Below are 20,872 nucleotides of genomic sequence, written 5' to 3' on the forward strand. Positions count from 1 at the left end.
TTAATCCAAAGGTTCTCTTCCACAGAGCTACACCTCCAGGCCTTTACTCAATCTCACAGTATAGAGTCATACACTCAGGACACTGAAAGAAATACCCAAGGTTTACCAAAAATAATATGTTCTGTTCTGTGAATTACCTGATACAAATAATCTCATTTCTTTAATAAACATCATCAATTTCTGACAAATAAATATACACAAGGTTAACTAGTTAGAAGATCACTTAAGATGGAGACTACTGCATCAAGACTGATGTTACATGTTATGGTTTGGATATAAGGTTCCCCCCAAAAGCTCTTGTGTTAATGCATAATTGTGAGGTGAAATGATCAGATTATGAGAACTGTGGCCTGAAATCAGTCCACTGAATGTTTGAATGATAACTGTAGGCAGGTGGAGTGTGCCTGGAGGAGTGAGTCACTAGAGGCATGCTATGAATTCGGCTGTCAATGATGGACTGAGACCTCTGAAAAAACTTTTCCTCCTCTAAGTTATATTTGTTAGGTATTTTGGTCACACTGACACAAAGTAGACTAACTGCAAACAAACACTGCAAAACAACCTTAGTCTTCTCTTCTGTAAAATGAGAAATGATAAAGTACTTACACTTCAATTTATAGTAAAGATTAAACAATTAAAACGTGTGAAGTACACAGGAAAAGTGTTTTGCACATTATAAAGGCCCCATACATGTTAATTTTACTATTTCAAAACTTCTATTAGTAATGAAGATAATTCTGAGCTATACTTCTATTTATATTCTTTTTGATACTATTAGCAGATTGCAAAATATTCCTTTCACGTCGATATAATCTCTACAATCACCAAACATGTTTCTCATATCACCTTCACTGGAAATGTCAAAGTCCTCACGTAAGTACTCAATACTTTTCAAACTTTTAGCCAATTCTGGCTTTACCACAGAGCCATATCCCCATCCTTTTTATTCTGAAACAGAGTCTTGCTAAGTTGCTTAGGGCCTCACTAAATTGCTGAGGCTGACTTTGAATTTGTGATCCTCCATCTAAGCGTCCCCAGCTGCTGGGATTATAAGTATGCACCACCACACAAGACTTAGCCAATTCTAAAACTGTTTTAAACTACTACAAATGATTCTGGAAAATGGCTTCAATTTTCAAAGCTGCACTATTACTCCTTATCGCCTTCTATCCAAAAATTGAAACATGGTTCTGAACTGTATTATATCACAGAGTTAACCAAGAAATGTTCAACTCAACATCTTAAAAGTAAAGTTTCCACAAGGTAACTACAATAATTAAGCTAAAGCCAGTAGTTCTTAACCTTTTATGGAAATTATTCCATACAGAGAATCTAAAGAAAGCTTATAGACCCTCTCTCCAGAAAAATACAGATATTCAGACATTCAAAATTATGAAATTTCAGAGTGATCATAGGCTTCTTAAAGCTCATTGAAGGTTGAGAGCCCCTGAACTAATGCAAATTAAAAGCAAATTTATTATAGAATACCAGAGTTAAGGGCTAAGGAGATGGCTCAGAGGTAGAGCACTTGCCGCACGAGCAAGGCCCTAGATTTGATCCCTAGTTGTTGAGAGCCACAGCTGAAGGGGCCCCAGCAAACTTCCAGCTGCCAGCAAACTTCCAGACTGCCGGCTGATTTTTGGCTCACAGCGGCCCCAGCAACATCTAGCTGATTGGTTCCTCTGCGGTGATGCTCATTGGGCTGTTTCCTTGCCCTTTCAGACCACAGAGCTGCTCATTGGGGGACTTTTTTTGGCTCTGCCCATGCGACCCAGCCAATCGGCCTCAAGAGCAGGAGGATTGTGGGAGGAGGAGGCTGGGCTGGGGTGTGTGGCTTGTGGGAAGCCGGTGGTGGCAGTTGGGCTCTGAGGGTTTTCTCCTGAGGAGCTGTTTTGTTTGGCGTGTGTAGTTCTAAAAATAAAGTTAGATTCTTTTGACAAGTGGCTCCTGAATTGTGCCCAGCCAGTCTGCGGCACCTAGTACTGCAAAATCAATAAACAATCAAACAAAATAAACAGCTTCAAATGTATATATGGCATCAAAACTAAATTTAGAAGTTATCGTTTTAATTAGAATAAAAATTTACTGTATAAAGAAAACAAAAAGTGTCACAAGTATTATGTATCACTATATGAAACGAATCTTATGATGGCTTGTACAAAATCAATCACAATGGAACCTGGGATCTATCCCTACCACTCCTGGAATTTATATAAGCTTAGCACAATCACAAATCACAAGTTGACTATTAATAGGTAGCTGATTCAATTATGATTTACCTTCTCTTGGAGCCAGGGATGTAGCTCAGTGGTAGAGTACTCTCCTAGCATCTATGAGGCCCTGGGTTAGATTCCCCAGTACTGGAGGGAAAAAAATTACCTTCTCAGTGGTAACCTTAGAGAGATCCTTGTACAAAAGTTTCCGGACATATTCCTGGAGAGGAGGTCGTTTCTTTTTCACAGTCTTTTCAGCTGGAGGTGGGTTACAGTAGTAATATGCATTCTCCACCATTGTGACATATCTTGCATCAAGATGCATTGCTTGTTTCTTTCTCATCATTTGCTCCTAAAATAAAATTTTCAAATTAATCAAAACACTTTCATTCTAAGATTTCTTTATTTGTTCTATTCTCAGTGACAACATTTCAGGATAAAGAGTTAGAAGGGGGGAGGGGGGCGGACAATCACCAGGATTTCTATGAATGTCTAAGCACACTGTTATACTACTAATAATTTTTAAAATAAATTAGTCTATGACCACTTGGCATTAGGCCTTATCCAAGAAAACATTCAGAGAATGTTGCTACAAATATAATTTTGTAACTCTGCCAGACTGTTATCAACTCTAAGGAAACCAAGGCTTGAATGTAAGTGAATAAAATTAAATGCTAGGGCTGGGGTTGTTGCTCAGTGGTGGAGCACTTGCCTAGCAAGTGTGAGGCACTAGGTTCGATCCTCAGCACCATATAAAAATAAATAAATAAAATAAAGATATTGTGTCCATCTACAACTAAAAAATAACAAGTGCTAAAATATAGATAAAGGGACAACTCTGCTCTGACAGTTCCATGCAAACCTAAAAATAAATCCCTTCTCAGAGCTTGTGCCATCCAATATTATAACAGATAAATCTGACATATCTCTACAGACAAGAAAACAAAAAGTCCCCAAGGTTTTATAATTTGTTTAGGGTTGCTCAGGATCAGCTCAGAGGAGTGACTTAAAAACACACATCTATTCAATCACCATCCTCTTCAAAGTTGCCAACTTCCACACCTATTTTAGATAATTTTTTGGTTTGAGGATCTAATCTGTGCATTATGGGTTGTTTTACATTCACTCGGACCTCAGACATTCCAGAAAACATTTTACTTGACACTTACTATGCTTTGTGCTAGAAACTCAATAATGAACAAGACAAACATGATTCCTACCTTCAAGAAGTTTAACGGTCTAGTGGAAGAAGACAGAATAAGCAAGTCAACACATAATTGACTATTCACCTTCACAATAATAATTGTAATCAGTATTATGAAGGAAAATAGCAAGGTACAAAGATGGAGAATAAAAGGAAACCTACTTTAGCTAGGGGTGGGCTAGGGAAAGGCTCTTGAAGAAAGTAACACTTAGGCTAGGATTTGAAGGATGTCAAAAGGCTCATAAGTGGGGATATAGCTAGGGATATAGCTCAGTTGGTAGATAGATGGCTCGCAGGAACAAGACCCTGGGTTCAATCCCCAGCACCACAAAGTGGGGGAGAAAGCCTCATAAACCACAGGAAGAGCATTTATAGCAGAGAATAGGAAGAAAGTCTTCCAGAAGAAAAAGAGCAAGACAGGGAATAGGAATTAATACAAGGCCAGTGTAGTTCCAATGTGTAGCAGCATGACTGAAGAAGCAGAGAGGGGCTGGGCAATACAGGATGCTTTTCTAGTTTCTAGGTTTGAAGCAGAAGAGAAACCACTGACAGGCTGCAAGTAGCTGTTGTGGACTGGGATGCTTGCAAATTTTAAGTTTTGAAAAGACAGCTGTGTATGTAAGCTCAAGGAAGGTAAGGGCTCTGTCATGTTTATTTTGTATACCTTGAATGTAAAATAGTGCCTGGTAGGCATGCAATTAATATTTAACAATATGTGAATAAACGAATGAACTATCAAAAATACAACCTCTCCATGTCCTACTTATCCAATGTGAAGCCATCACACACTGGAACAAAATTTTGCTATTAAGTTCAACCATGGGTATACCAAGTTTCGTAACTGTTTCTCTTGCTCCCTAGTATATGTTAATTGTAGCTAAGCTCCAATACTAGTATTTCTATATCATAATTTGTGGGTTGAATCTTTCAAACTGTCTTTTAGGAAACAGAAAACAATTCTGTGTTTAATAGGGCTGTAGATAACAACCACGCCCTGTATATTTTTTGGACAAAATATAATGCACCATTTAACTTATCATTTATACACATGTAATACAATGTTAAATCTAGATTAGTTTCAATCTGTTAAACTGATTTAAAACCATTTTCTCCAATACACACATACACCTCAGACCAATTTTACCATTAGCCAAGAAAAATGTTGAATGCAAAAGGTTATATGTAAGTATTCTCAAATAAACATGAATACATTGTAGATTATCCTATAAGACTTCAAACCAAACATGCTTCAAACCAAACACTTCCATCTGTGACTGGTAACATCATTCACTCAAATGCCTATGGCAGAATCATGGGTCTTATCATGGGGCACTTTCTTTTTCCTCATCCCAAGTTTTATCAGTTCTACTTCCAAAAGCTTTTCATATAGCTAATTACCATTCCTTATCCCTACAATGTTCCTCTTTATGCTGTTTTCTCCATAGGTTTTTGTTTTTTAAAGATATTTATTTTTTAGTTATAGTTGAACACAATACCTTTGGTTTATTTATTTATTTTTATGTGGTGCTAAGGTTCGAACCCAAGGCCTCACAGGCTCTAGGCAAGCACTCTACCGCTGAGCCACAACCCCAGCCCCTCTCCATAGGTTTTTACAACAGTCTTTTGACTATTCTCCCTACCTCAGGACTTGGTATAACTCAGTCATCTCCTGCACGCTAATCTTACTAAAAATATAAATCTGACCTTGTCCTAATTACTTAAAATTCTTCAATAGCTATTCAATGAAATTAAGAAAAATATTCAGGAGCCGGAGTTGTGGCTCCATGGTAGAGCATTCACCTAGCACATGCGAGACCCTGGTTTGATTCTCAGCATCACATAAAAATAAATAAATAAAATAAAGGTATTGTGTCCAACTACAACTAAAAATAAATATTTAAAGGAAAAAAAAAATTCAAGCTCCTTAGCATAGCACTCAGGGTTCCTTATAATCTAGTTTTACCTACCTTACCAACCTTAAAATGTAACTACCTATTCAAAAGGTTTCTCTGTCAAAACACAAATCAAAACTACTCTAAAATTTCATCTCACTCCAGTCAGAATGGCAATTATCAAGAATACAAGTAACAATAAATGTTGCCTAGGATGTGGGGGAAAAGATACACTTGTACACTGCTGGTGGGACTGCAAATTGGTGCAACCATTATGGAAAGCACTATGGAGATTCCTCAGAAAACTGGGAATGAAACCAACATTTCAACCAGTTATCCCACTCCTCAGTTTATACCCAAAGGACTTAAAATCAGCATACTACAGTGATGCAGCCACATCAATGTTTATAGCAGTCAATTCACAATAGCTAAATTATGGAACCAATCTAAATGCCCTTCAACAGAAAATTACGGCATTTGCAGGTAACTGGATAGAGCTGGAGAATATCATGCTAAGCGAAGTAAGCCAATCCTAAAAAACCAAAGGTAGAATGTTTTTTCTGACATGTGGATGCTAATTTACAATAAGGTGGGAGGGAGGGATTAGGGAAGAATAGAGGTACTTTGTATTTGGCAGATGGGAATGAAGGGAGGGGAGGGCATGTGGGTGCAGGAAGGATAGTAGAATGAATCAGACATTATTACCCTAGGTACATATATGATTACATGACCAGTGTGATTCTACATCATGTATAAACAGAAGAATGAGAAGTTATACTCCATGTATATGTATGATGTGTTAAAATGCATTATATTATCAAGTACAACTAATTAGAACAAATTTTTTTAAAAAGTTTCTCTCTCTGTAAGACTTAACTTAGGTCTCTAAAATAAGTACTTCATTCAGGAAAACTTTCTTGATATTGCAAGACTAGATTAGATGTCTTTGTTAAACTATACACACAATATCCTAAGCTTATTCATGTTATTACATTATACTTATAGAAATGTATTTTAATCATCTATTTTCTGTCTGCCTTACTAGACTGTAAATCACCCAGAGGCAGACTATCTCTTTCACCCAAGGGTCTGGCATAGAGCTTTGTTTTTTTGTTTTTTGTTTTTTTTTTTAAACATTTAATTTTTAGTTGTAGGTGTACACAATACCTTTATTTTATTTTTATGTGGTGCTGAAGATTGAACCCAGTGCCTCATGCATGCTAGGTGAGTGCTCTATCTGAGCTATAATCCCAGCTCCTGGCATAGTTTTAACTCAAGAAAATGAAGCTTATAGAGAAGATCTTTCCTGCTGGCCTAAGTACCACTCCAATATCTGCTGTAGACTTCTAACATAAGCACTTATGATGCCACATTGGAAATATGTGTTTAGTTCTTGCTCACTAGATGTGGAACATTTTGAGGGTGATGATTATATTTCATGTCTTTATATGACCCCTCCTACCCAACTACAAAATCCCTAGAGAACTGATTAGTTCTCAAAACTGTTAAATGAGGGCTAGGGTTGTAGCTCAGTGGTACAGCACTTGCCTAGCACGTATGAGGCACTGGGTTTGATCCTTAACATCACATAAAAAAATAAAATAAAGGTATTGTGTCCATCTATAACTAAAAATATTTTAAAAAAACACTGTTAAATGATAACAAACAAGGTCTGTATCCAGAAATCAAGAGAATCAATATCAAAAGCTAGCTGCTTTTGCTAGAAGGATAGGAAAAGTGCACTGGTCAGGTAGGAAAAAATTCAGTTCAGAAATATTATGTTCATCTATACCATAATAATTCATAAATATTTTCCTTAGCAAAAAATAAATATTAAGGATTCAGTTATAAATAAAATATAGGCATTAAAAGTAAGTTAAGGGGCTATGGTTGTAGCTTAGTGGTAGAGCACTTGCCTAGTACATGGGAGGCATTGGGTTCAATCCTCAGCACCACATAAAAATAAATAAACAAAATAAAGGTTTAAGGGCTGGGGTTGTGGCTCAGTGGTAGTGCTCGCCTAGCATGCATGAGGCACTGGGTTTGATCCTTAGCACCACATAAAAATAAAAATATTGTGTCTATCTTAAAAAATAAATAAATAAAGGTATAAAAAATGTAATAACATTAAAAAAAAAAAAAGTAAGTTAAGCTTTCCTGGCATCTGTTTTACATTGTTTTACATGGTATCTCATTTAACCTGACCAGTATAATTACCAAAGAAGAAAAAGAGGGTTTTTTTTCCCCTTATTACAATAAAATTTGAGTTTATGATTGATGTGATGTAAGCCTTGAGAGAATTTGAAAATCAATTCCATTTGATGGCAATCACATTAATATTTCTGAAAACATTTTACAGAAATAAATTCATGTTTCATTTTAAATAACATCAGCATAGAGTATTCTGGTCATAGAGTCTAAAAAATCTGACATGTATAAAATGATAAAATCAAGACTACTGCAATGCAATATACCAACAGAATAACAGTCTATGCCCAGGGATTCCTACCAGAACTCTCTTTAGTATCACTCTTACAACATCTCTTGTCTCTCCTCAAAGGCTGAAAGCAAATGCTTAGATATTATCAATAAACATAATAACATGAATGCTCAATAAACTTGAAATGGCCATTTCAACATCCTAATTAGCTTCAGAAATAACTTCTCTCCCTAAATTTTCAAGTTTATATTTTGATTTTTTAAAAATATTTTTTTTTTTTTAGTTTTCGGCAGACACAACATCTTTGTTTGTATGTGGTGCTGAGGATCTAACCCAGGCCGCACGCTACCGCTTAAGCCACATCCCCAGCCTATATTTTGATTTTTTAATGTTAAAATTTAATATTACATTTTTTAGCTTATACTTTATCTGTTTATATGATGCATTAATAACAGCTTGTGATGTAGCAAAAACAAAGATGAGTCTAACCTAAAAAAGTATGAGAGTATGTATTTATTTGTGTAATTTGTTTAGTTTTATGGATTCAACTTAATTCCCTTTATAATATTATGAATTCACTAGTAACCAAGTGAGAAAGATTCCTACAGCTCTCCAGGATGGCAGTTTGAAATGTTCCAGTTTCGGTAGAAATGTTTGTATTCTCATGGCAGAGAAAGATGAACAGCAATGAGCAATATTTTTAGTCACTGAAGTAAATCAAGAACCTCAAGTTCTTACCAGGATTCTCAAGCCCTTACCAAAAGTACACTGGTCCTCAGGTGTGATTCTGGAGATCTGAAAAGAAACCGTCCACATGTTTCCAGCAGGGTACACGCCATTTCAATATGGTGATGAGAAAAGTCTGATAGAAGCATCTGGAATAATAAAAATGATGAAAAACTACAAAGACAACATTTGAGTCCTAGCAGAGAAAGAAAACGGTATACACATCTAATATGTGTATCATCTTATAAAATGTCAAGGTAAAAAACAAAATCAAATATTCTTTAGTACGTTTCATTGCTGGACATCTTTATGTTGTCCCATAAAATTTTATTGAGAAACTTCAATATATTTAATGTATTTCCTTTCATAGATATATGGGAACTATGTCAAAGTCCTTTCTATATTCTATATTTATTATTAATGCTTTTAAGTACATGCCACATACAAAGATAACGTTTTCTCAATGACTTTATTTTGATCTATATAACATTTATTTTGAAAAACTCTTACCCCAGAATACTTGCTTATTGTATAAAATTTATAACCACATTCCCATATCATTTTAATTTTATCCTCTCCATCTTTTTCTGTGCATATTTTTTAAAACAAAAAACACTTTAGACATGTTGTCTTATTTAGTAACTTGGTTTTTTATTGGCTCAATGTAAGTATTTTTTCATGTCCTTTTTTATTCTGGGATGGCATAATATGAATGGGTTAAAAATTTATCTGACGGGCCTGGGACTATGGCTCAGGGGTAGAGTGCTCGCCTAGCACATGGCAAGGCCCTGGTTCAATCCTCAGCAACACATAAAAATAAAATAAAGATATTGTGTCCAACTACAACTAAAAAATAAATATTAAAAAAAATTTATTTGACATCCAAATTATCTCCATTTTTTATTATTACAAAAATTGTATAATAAACGACCTGTAGGTAAATCTGTGCTCATATTGTTGATTATTTCCTTAAAATTAATTTTTAGATATGGAATTTCTGTATCAAGAAATATCTTTCCTACATATTTTAAGAATACAAAGAAATATACTAATACATTTAAAACGTTTATATAGCATGACTCCTTTCAATTACAGTATTCAGAAAATTCCTACAATCTCTTATAATGCTGTCTTGAGTTTCTCTGAATTTACTTTGCTATAGACCAATCTCTTGAGATGCTCCAAGAAAGTTTAGGAAACTTAATTCCTTGAATATTTATAATGATTACTGGAGTTTTTTTTTTTTTGTCTTGTTTCGCTTTTGGTACTAGGGACTGAACTCAGAGGCACTCAACTTCTGAGTCACATCCCAAATCCTTTTTTGTATTTTATTTAGAGACAGGATCTTGATGAATTACTTAGGGCCTCACTAAATTGCTGAGGCTGGATGTGAACTTGTGATCCTCCTGCCTCAGCCTCCAGAGCTGCTGGAATTACACACATGCGCCACCATGCTCGACAACTACTGGTATTTTAAAGATTCTAAGATACCATGCAGTAAAGACACTTGTTTTAATTTTGCTTAACTCAGGATATTTTAAATGTAATTGAATTTATAAGATACATTTTGTGTGATATACCTATTAAAAACCCAAGGAAATCAAGTTGTCAGAAGATATGTTATGGAGAAAAACAATGTTAGTAAAAGTGACCAATTTCACAATTTCATTTTTCTGCATCAGCTTTAGTACATACAGTTAGTTACTGTTCGTGAATTTGATATAATTTCATTGTGGACAAAACCCTTAAGATCAAAAATTTCAATCCTCTCAAATCTTTTCAGACTTTATGGTTGATTTTGGTAAATGATCCATGTGTATCTGAGATTATAAATTCTGTTGTTGAGTATGGTGTCAATTAGATGAAGGTTGGTAAATGTATTACCAAATTCAGTGTAGTACAAACTAAGGGATTTTTTTCTGCCTGTTTTATCAGCTGAGAGGTGTTTTCAAACCTCTCACTGTAATTATGGGTTTGTTTATTTCTCTATTACTTGCCAATTTTTGCTTTATATATTTTGAAGCTATGTTAACTAGATGCAAATTGACTGATTCAAGTAACATTTTCCCATTAAAATGACCTCCTTATCAATGTGAACTACCCTTTATTTCTAATAATGTTTTTCAATTTAAAATCTACTTTAAAAAATAGTTTAGTGAAACAAGCTTTAATTATTATTAGTGTAGTATATTTCCCCATTTTTTTTACTTGAACCTTTCTTGTGTTTACATTTAATAGTATCTGTCTCATACATAACACATAATTGTTTTAATCAAGTCTTATGTTCTTATGGCTTTTTATAGATGTTATTTTATCCCTCTATGTTTCATGCAGTTACTGATAGAGCTACATTTGTATCTACTATGTTTCTATTTGTTTTCTGTTTTGCTCATCTGTTTAACATTCCTTTTTAATTATTTCTTCTTCTACTTCTTTTGTTATTTTTTTTTTTTTTTTTGGTGGTACTGGGGATTGAACCCAGGGCCTTGAGCATGCTAAGCAAGCACTCTGGTATTGAGAAATTTTTCCAGTCCTTTACTTGTTATCTTTTGTATTAATCAAATATTTAATTATTTCAATTTATTCACTACTTACAACTAAAACTTTAAATTTTTCTATTAAAAACAAACAATTCAGCACTTACCTTTAAACAATGTAGTGTATCATTTTTTGTGAACATCTTAAACTTTGTTAGTTCTCCAATAAATCGAACAGTTTTGTTCTTTGTTTCAATATTAATCTGGTCCTTTTTTCGTACCTACAAATTAAGAGAAAAAAGTACTTAATCCACATTTTCAATCTCTGATAACTGTTATTTTAATGTTTTAATTACTCCTAATATTTAAAATAAATAAAGCATAATTTCTTGCTATATTCAAATTATTGTAACTATTTTGGAAAACTTTGCTCTGTGTAGTGCAAAAAAGTCCTAGGAAGTGCGCTGCAAAACATTTCATGGGCAAATAATCTGGGGAAAATGCATTTTTTCAGGCTTAAAGAGGCCCTTGAAGAAAACTGTTTAACTTAATTTAAATCAATGTTACTCAAATATATTTGACAAAACAAGCCCTCCTTTTTAAATGTTAACCACTATTAGTTAATACTCCATTAAATTAATGTTATAAGGAACACACTTTATGAAAATGCTGCTTTAAATATATGAATGCCAAAGGTTCACTTAAGGAAATACACTATTAGGGCTTACTGGAAATATGCTGTATTTTAAATTATTAATTCACTACAGTAAAACAAGTGATATACTCTGTTGTTTTTTTATTACCAGTCATCATTGTATGTCCAAGTTCAAAACATTTGTAAATTGTAGTCCTCTACTTATGGCACATGTGTCAAGAAATATATCATGTAACAAACCCCCATTAAATCAGCAGAATATGAATGGACACATTAAGATAAATGCAATTAGATTTAACCTCAGACTTACATTTTTATCAGAAAAAAATCAAACCTACGGTCATTATTGGAATACATTATTGGAATGACAATAACCATAATGTGGTAGCATATTAATCTTTAATTAGTTTAATAATCTTTCCAGAAGACTCAATTTTCCCCATGTAAGAACATTCTGAGAAAGGAATAACAATTATCATTCTGAGTAGTTAAAAATAAAGCTGTCAAATGACCAAAAATGGACACTGAGATCCAAATATTCCAATTGTCAGTCAACTGAGAATCCTACTGTACTACCCCATCTGAAAGAACATCTAATCTCACCAGCAGCAGTGCACTTGATGACAGTTATTTAGGTAAAAACTAAACTTTTAATACCTAGATAGCTAATGCTTTGACAGAATTTGACATCTTCACTTTTAAGGACCTACTTTCAATACAAAACCATGTTTACTAAAAACTCAGAGCAAACTAGAAGCTTATCCTAACTGAATTTAAAGCATCAATGAAACTATAAACTAAACAAAATCAAATAAAATCACAAAAATTCAACTTTAATCCAAAACTTTATTTGAGTCACATCATTTATACAAACAAAATAGCTTGAGACTAGAGACAAATAGAAAATACAACTGACAAGATTCTCAATTTTAACATTAAACAAAGTAATACTGAATAAACAATCGTTTTCAGCCTTGTACTTTAAGAGAGGTACAGGTTTCATAAAGACCCTTTCATAAATACATGTTTAACAAGCACGACACATAAAAAACTTTTATTAATTTACCTTAGTGAATTCTTGAAGGTAGACTGAATATGAACCACTAGACCAGTTTTATTTGGTTTATATTCCAGCTATATCATTTATGAGCTGGTACCTAAAATCTGTGCCTTACTTTCCTATTTTGTAAAATGGTGCTAATAAGGGTTGTTGTGAGTTTTAAGCAAGTTAATACATGTAAAGCACAGGAAACAGTACTTAGAACAAGAAAGATATCAATAAATGTTATTAATTTTATCTGTGTTTGTATATTCATATATCTAATACAAGGGCATTAAATGTTTGCAGATTAAACAAATAGAAAAATAAACTTAACCCCTATATATGTATTGTAGCAAAGTGAAAGAGTAAAAGATCTTTAGTCATAATATGAGCACTCTTGTGGTCATCTAGGGGAATATTAAGATCTTGGGCAAGTCATTTTTACTACCTGAACCTTCCTGTCCAGTTGGCAAAATAAAAATAAATATTAAGACATGATAATAATGATAGTGACTATAGTCCATCTGACATGAAGCAATTATTATAGAGGGCAAAAGAAGGTTATACCTTTATAATGATTTTTTTTTTCTTCTGCAGTACTGGGGACTGAACCCTGGGGGGTGTTCCACCACTAAGCTACATTCCCAGCCCTTTTCATTTTTTAGGACAGGGTCTCATTAAGTTGCCAAACTGGCCTCAAATTTGCCTCTTCCTACCTCATCCTCCCAAGTAGCTAGGATTACAGGCATGTGCCACTGTACCGGGCTAAAATGATGTTTAAAGAGTGTTTTAAATGACAAAGCAAAGTGCTTCTAAGTGAGAAATAAGAACAGAAAATTGTACATACAGTATAATTCATCCATGAAAAACTATAGAGAAAAAAAGGCAAAGAAAACACCAAAACGTTAACAGGGTTTGCTGATCAACGGTAAAGTGTTTTTCCCCCATCCTGTTTTTCTACTTTACATATTTTCAAAATTACACGGAGTGTGCATCTCTTTTATAATCAAGAGAACACATGGGAAAGCATAAGAAAGCATTTTAAAAACTCTATTCTGAAGCTCCATCTTTAGGGTTAGAACTGGTTTTTTTTTTTTTTTTTCAAATCTCCTTGGAAGATTCTGGGTGTGCAGCCTCTTTTAACAACTGCTAAGAAATATCATACAATTTTATTGAGCATTATAGTTTTCAAAATATGTATCATACTATATTATCGAAAGTATTTACATTAACTCTTCTTAAATATTACAAAATATTACAAAAGGATAAGCTACCTAAAAAAATGGCAAAAAACATGGAATTTTAAAAATACATTTAAAATTTTTAATTGACATAATAGTAATTCTATATATTTATGGAATATCATGTGATACTTCAATACATGTATATAATGTGTAATGTCTACTAGGATTCTTTTATGGAGGTGGGTACTGAACCCATTATATATGAAGTACACTATCACTAAGCTACACCCCCATTCCCTATTAGCTGTTTTGAAATCTAATTAATTGATTTAGTAAATATTGACTAGGTAACCTACTGTGCTACAGAATATTAAAAGTTATTCTTCCTCTCCAATTGCTCCCCTGTACCTATTAAACATCCTCTCTCCATCTATATCCCATACCCAACAACCCTTCCCATGCTCTGGTAACCACTATTCTACTCTCCAATTCTACGATGTCAACATTTTAGCTTCTACAAGATTATAGAAGTTTTAAATGAAGTATTATAAACCAATTATCTCATTTTCTCTTTTTTTCTTTGCAGTTATTAGGGATTGAACCCAGCGATACATACATGCTAAGCAAAGGCTATATCTCTGAACTACACTCCCAGCTCTACTCTCTCGTCTTCTTTTTTTTTTTATTAGTTGCTCAAAACATTAGTGATCTTGACATATCATACATTTGATTCAAATGGGGTACGTAATCTTAATCTTATTTTTCCATGTGTACAAATTGCAGGATCACATTGGTTATACAGCCACGTTTATACATAGGGCCATACTAGTGTCTGTTGTATTCTGCTGCCCTTCCTATCCCCCCCTCCTCTTCCTTCCCTCTTTCTACCCAATCTACTATGACACGTTTTTCTCTCTCTCTTTTTTTTTCCCCCCTCACACCATCTTATATGTAATTTTGCACAAAAACTGAAAGCCTTTCAAATGGCTGTAACTTATAAAACAAGACTGACTTAGTCTAATTCCTCATTCAGTATTGGTCACTCTCATTTTTTGAAGTCTTATAATCAAATATGTCAAAATGCTTCTGCAAAACTAAATGAGAGCCGGGCACGGTGGCACAGGCCTGAAATCACAGCAGCTCGGAAGGCTGAGACAGGAGGATCACAAGTTCAAAGCCAGTCTCAGCAAAAGAGAGGCGCTAAACAACTCAATGAGACCCTGATTCTAAAATCATAGAATTTTAAAATAGGGCTGAAAATCTGGCTCAGTGCCCTTGAATTCAATTCCTGATAACCACCCACCCCGCCTCCAAAAAACACTAAATGTGAATTAACAATGTAAGTTTTTCTATACTATTACAACACTCAATAATAACTCTTGGGCTGGGGTTGTAGCTCAGTGGAAGAGCGCTTGCCTTGCACACGTGAGGCACTGGGTTCAATCCTCAGCATCACATACAAATAAATAAATAAAATAAAAGTATTCCGTCCATCTAAAACTAAAAAAGAAATTTAAAATTAAAAAAAATAATAATAACTCTTGTAAGATTTTATTAACTAATCAAATCATGCACAGCAAAAGTGCTGTTTGCAACTCATTTGTTAAAGATAGATGAAATTTAAAGAACTGAATAAATCTGTAGGCATTAATAAAAACTTTCTATTTGTTAACTCATAAACAATAAGACTTTCCTATGTCTACCATTTACTATTTCCCTACAGGAAGAACCCAGTGGCCTCTCTTAAAGTGCCAGATAGATACTCAACCAAAGAGATATTTCCTTTCCTCCATAATTTGATCATTGTTTTACATTAAATGTATTCAATCATTCAATAAACTTTTCTGAAAACTTACTAAGTGTTAAAAAATATGTAATGAGGGGCAGGGGTTGTGGCTCAGAGGTAGAGCACTTGCCTAGCATGTGTCAGACCCTGGGTTCAATCCTCAGCACCAGGTAAAATAAAAAATAAAGATATTTAAAGTATATATAATGAGTACTGAGTCTCTAAGTAAATTTACCTAACTTTAAAATTAATTTTCTTTTTTTATTCTGTGAACCAGTGATCTGAAAAGTAGAATGCACAATATTCTTCATCTACTAGGAATATGTATGTGCATGAAGGGCGTTGGAACTTCTATTTATGTACTTTTAACTTTGTAAATTTCTATTTATTTTTTTATAAACATTCTTTTAGTTGTCAATATACCTTCATTTTTTTATATGTATGTGATGCTGAGAATCGAATCCAGTGCTTCAAATATGCTAGGCAAGCACTCTACCACTGAGCCACAATCCCAGCCCTCTATTTACTTTTACATATTGTATGATGTACAACTGCAAATGTGTGGTATAATTTTAAAATAAATATCCTTATTTTGGGGATATGTGACCAATTTACTTTAATTAATAAAAAGGTTTCACTGAAAAAGTTGAGACCACTAATTAAAAACATGATTGAGGGTGATTTGATTATACATAAAAGTTGTCTCTTCCATCAATAAAGAAGTAGCCTATACTGAAAATTTGAAGAACAGAAAAAAATAGAAGTCAAAAATATTCCTCATAGTTCCATTATCCAAAGACAGTCACTATTAATATATTCATATGTAATTCTTTTCTAGTCTCTACTATCTAAGCATTTTAACATACCTATAAATTCATTATATAAGATTTTTTATCTTGCTTTAAAAAATTTTTATCTATAATATGAAAACATTTGTGTAAAAATAAAAACTGGCTTTATATCATATCAGCACTGTGTTTATCTGACCACATTTTTAATTACTGTTGGGCTTTTAGATGATCAGTTTTTCCCCTTTAGAATTTTTGATACAAATAAAGCTTATTTGGTATACAGAATGATTTATTTAGGACAGCTGTTGAGATATCAAATGTATGAATTCCTCAAAGGATCTTGAAAAATACTGCCAAAATACCACTTCAAATTCTACCTAAATGAAATATACAAGAATGTTGGTTTCTTATTTCTATTACCTTGACTAATCTGCCAAATTAGCAAACTCATGTTTTAACCAGAATTTCTTTAACTACCAGAGATATTTCACACAGTTTTGTTAACCACCTTCACTTATCAGCTAAGGTTTTTACGCAGGGGGAAGCAAGAGACTAAGGCAGTATTTTTGGACCTAGATAAAAGAGACAGGGAAATCTGGTTAAAATAAGGCTATTAGTATAACTCAAGCTATGGATAATGAAACACAGCAGCAGCAGATATGAAAAGAATACGCTAGGTTTGAGATGTTTTACTATGAAGAAGCAGGTAAGGGAATTTGATGAATACTGACTCCTGAAAGTCAGAGGACTCTTAGCAGTTGGATAAAATAGGTTGTATGTTTATAGGGAGAATACAGAAGCGCATTCAAGGAAGTAAAAGATAAATACATCTTTAAGATGGACATATTTAGCTAGAAGTACCAAGAGAGAGGTTTTGCTAAAAGATACACATTTTAGGATTTGGGTTTGTTAGAAAACAGATGTTAATTGAAGCCCAAGTAAAATGTCTTCCATCAAAAAGGAGAGCTAAGTGGGAGTTCATAACCCACTTGAATCAAAGTGTGAAATATGATATATCAAGAACTATGTAATGTTTTGAACAACCAACAATAAAAATTAAAAAAAAAAAAAAAGGAGAGCTAAGGAAGAAAGGCAAGAAAATCTCAATTTATAAACTCAGCTAGAAAAACCACGATGGAGACTGAGATATTAATAAGTAATAGTAATAGTAATAAGAAAGAACCAAGAAAGAGGGGTGGTAGAAAAGGGACAATTATTATGATAATGATATTTGTGTTCATATAAAGAATTCTGTATATGTATTACCTCATTCAACTCTTAAGAACAATTGTTTAAAAGGATATATTTATTATCCCCATTTAATAGACAAGGTATCAAGGTATAGAACTTGAGTAAACTGACCAAAGTTATAATGCTATCATGAGGTGAAACCAGAATGATGGTTTCCTAAAAAAAGCAGGTGAGTCCAGCATTTTAAAATCTGTAGGAACATCAACTAACACTTAGGAACATGTTGGTAGTCTCTGTCAGGGTGCTGTTATGATGGTGAATCAAAGGGCAAATTTATGAGAAGTAGAGAAAAGTGTATTATAAAACATCCAAATAAGAAGGAAAAGAAAGAAGATGGCTGCAGTGTACATGTGTAGAAGTTTGAGAGAAGTTTTTTTTTTCTTGGTAATACTGGGGATCCAACTCAAGGGTACCCTACCCATTGAGCTATATTCCCAGCCTTTTTTATTTTACTGTTTTTTTAAATTTTGATATAGTTTAAAGTTGCCAAGACTGGCCTCCAATTTGTGATCCTCCTGCCTCAACCTCCCTAGAAACTAGGATATAGGTATGTGCCACTGTACCTCATGAGAGATTTCTTTGGCAGTTGTTATTTTGCTTTCGTTTGAGAATGGAGAGTGTTGAACATATTTATGGCCAATTTTTTTCATTTGTCCTTTTTAGATATACATGACAGTACAGTGTATTTTGACATATTATGCATATATTTATGGCCTATTAGAAACCAACAGATTCTGATGGAGAAAGAGGTGATTAATTACCTTAAAAGTGCCTTTTCTTCTCTCCTCTGAGAGCAATGATTCCTAAAGTGTGTTCCTAAAACTATCATGTTGTTACTATTGTAATGAAGCACTGCAAGAGTAGCAAGAAAAATGTCAATTCCTCCAACTCCCACCCCAATTTTCAGTGTGCAAAGGGAGTGTATGTGGATAGAATTTTCTTAATTGATTTACCAAATGCAGTAATTATGCTTAGTCCAGCAATTTGTCCTTTGTTTAATTTGGGGTTTGACTTAGAGGTATATTCATACAACTCACATAACATACTCAAACTGCCAACTAGTAAAACATTTCCCTGTCTGTACAATGGGATTAAACATAGTAACAAGAATAATAAGACTTCTGATGTATCTGTTCCTGAACTAGCAGCATTTATCAAAGTGTGTTCTTTACAGGAGTACATACTCACATCTCTCTGGGAGAGTCACAGAGCATATCATCTTATTAAAGTTTTGAGAATTTTTACAATAGAATAACACAAAACCGTTTAACTTATTGTGTTCAGTGTTTCCAAACTTCTCTAAACACATAAATCTTACCTTGCTTAATACAAGTTATGAAAATTTGAAATGTTTTGGCAAAAACTGATCCAGAAAAATCTTAACCACAAAGCTCATACTAACAAATTAACTTTTGCAGCAAGAAGGATTTACAGATCACTCTGCCCCTCATGAGACTTTCTCCTTCCTCTGAACTCAAAGCACTTACTCTCCCATAATTTGTTTGCTAATTAAGCATGCAATCCTTATATCTATTATATTTAAGAGTGACAATTTTATTTCCCTCTTGCTTCTGTGAATATTTATGCCTTGTTTCCCCAACTGTATCATGAGGTTCCTGATCTCAGGAATTATCTGCTCTTCCCTGAGTGTCAGCAACACTACTGATTTGTGCATAATGAGTGTAACAAAGTGAATACTGAGCACAGCAAATATTTTCTGTTTTTATTTGCAAGTTAACTATAAAGCTAAATTTTGTAAAAACAATTTTTCCATCAGCTATTGCAAACACTTAAAATTTCATGTCTTTCCAAAGTCTATCAATGCCAACTTTCAGTCACCTCTAGCAGTACCAGTTTTACCCCATCAAGTCTATATTTTAAATTCTATCACTTCCACAAGATGGCTGGGTAATGAGGGCTTGGGAGAACCACTAACATAATTTCTTCAGACTCCTGGGACAGGAAAGGAAGGGACTGGTAATAGGCCCCTGACATCTGCCAGGGGGCTCTTTAAAGAACTCACCACTAGCCACAGTAAAGATTCTTAAGGCAAGAATCAATAAAACACGAGTGACAACAGCATTTAAGATCACAGAATTTGCGGTACATTTTATACTTCACATCCCAACACCTAAAGAGACACCCTAGGGAGCACCATGCCCCAACTCTTTGGTCAATCCCGTTTCTTCTGGGACTACCTATGAGGCCTCTGTCTTGACTTTAGACAACAGTTTTAATTTATAAAAGCAAAAGGTGCAGTACCTACAATGGGGAACAAGGTAGTAATGTCCCTTCCCAGTTGAAATATCACTTATCAATTTTGAGCACTGCTGGATAAATTTGCATTCAAAAATTAAGAATCCTACAATTCTGAACCACTATTGAATTTCAAAAATATTACCACCAATAAAATAATTAAACTAAAAAATCCTCACTCAACTTACAAGGATATATATATATATATTACAAAATAAATACTTAAATACATACATGAAATCTGAAATCCCCCCTCAGCATGGAACAAAGATCCTCTGCTACATCAGACATGCAGGGATGCAATGTAGCAACCAATCTTGCATAAAATGGTAGCAAGTCCAACCTGCAAAAGTTATATGTGATATGTGTAAAAGAAAAGACACACTGGAAAAATTCATTTTAAAATTTCAACTTTCTCAGATATATTCACATATTAAATGTTTATAAAAACTAATAATCATTCATACATGCCTATTTATTGCCATGATGAAGTATCTGGAAAGTCAACAAGCCTTGAGAAAGTTTATTAATAATCTGACAATTTCCATTTAGTGCATTTGTCACACATTTGAAAACTGACTACATATATAATTTTGATAAAATATGAGATACTAAGTGAAGGAACAATCATTAAATTTTGACATAGCTTAATTATATAAATTCTGAGTAACAAACAAACCCAATGGTAACTAAAATAGTAATTTCCTTCATTTGTCTTGGGGTAAGTTATTTGGAAATCTCAATGTTTAAAGTAAGAGCATAACCAAGAACCAAAAATGTATCTAAGATTTTAAAATAATCATCCCCAAGTCCACACACTGACATATATTTCACTTATCACAGAACCCCTGTGGATTCTCATACAGGATCTTACTTTAGACAATCAATGGCAAAATGTGGCACACGTTTCACCTCTTCTGTTGTCTGAGCACTCTCACATCAAACATGGATGCAG

The 20,872-nt window shown here is 33.7% G+C and overlaps 1 protein-coding gene across 3 annotated transcripts in view; it reads right to left on the minus strand.

Moving 5' to 3' along the window:
* Upf2 (UPF2 regulator of nonsense mediated mRNA decay) overlaps positions 1 to 20,872 on the minus strand; it is a 111,228-nt gene that overhangs the window by 33,542 nt on the left and 56,814 nt on the right. For all 3 annotated transcript variants that reach the window (XM_076831783.1, XM_076831784.1, XM_076831786.1), the window contains exons 9-12: positions 20,152 to 20,260; positions 11,120 to 11,233; positions 8,508 to 8,624; positions 2,380 to 2,565 (exon numbers count right to left, since the gene is read on the minus strand). In XM_076831783.1, coding sequence (XP_076687898.1) covers positions 2,380 to 2,565; positions 8,508 to 8,624; positions 11,120 to 11,233; positions 20,152 to 20,260 — 526 coding nt within the window. The remainder of the gene's footprint in view (positions 1 to 2,379; positions 2,566 to 8,507; positions 8,625 to 11,119; positions 11,234 to 20,151; positions 20,261 to 20,872) is intronic.

Source organism: Callospermophilus lateralis, chromosome 13, assembly GCF_048772815.1.
Source record: "Callospermophilus lateralis isolate mCalLat2 chromosome 13, mCalLat2.hap1, whole genome shotgun sequence".
NCBI lineage: Eukaryota > Metazoa > Chordata > Mammalia > Rodentia > Sciuridae > Callospermophilus > Callospermophilus lateralis.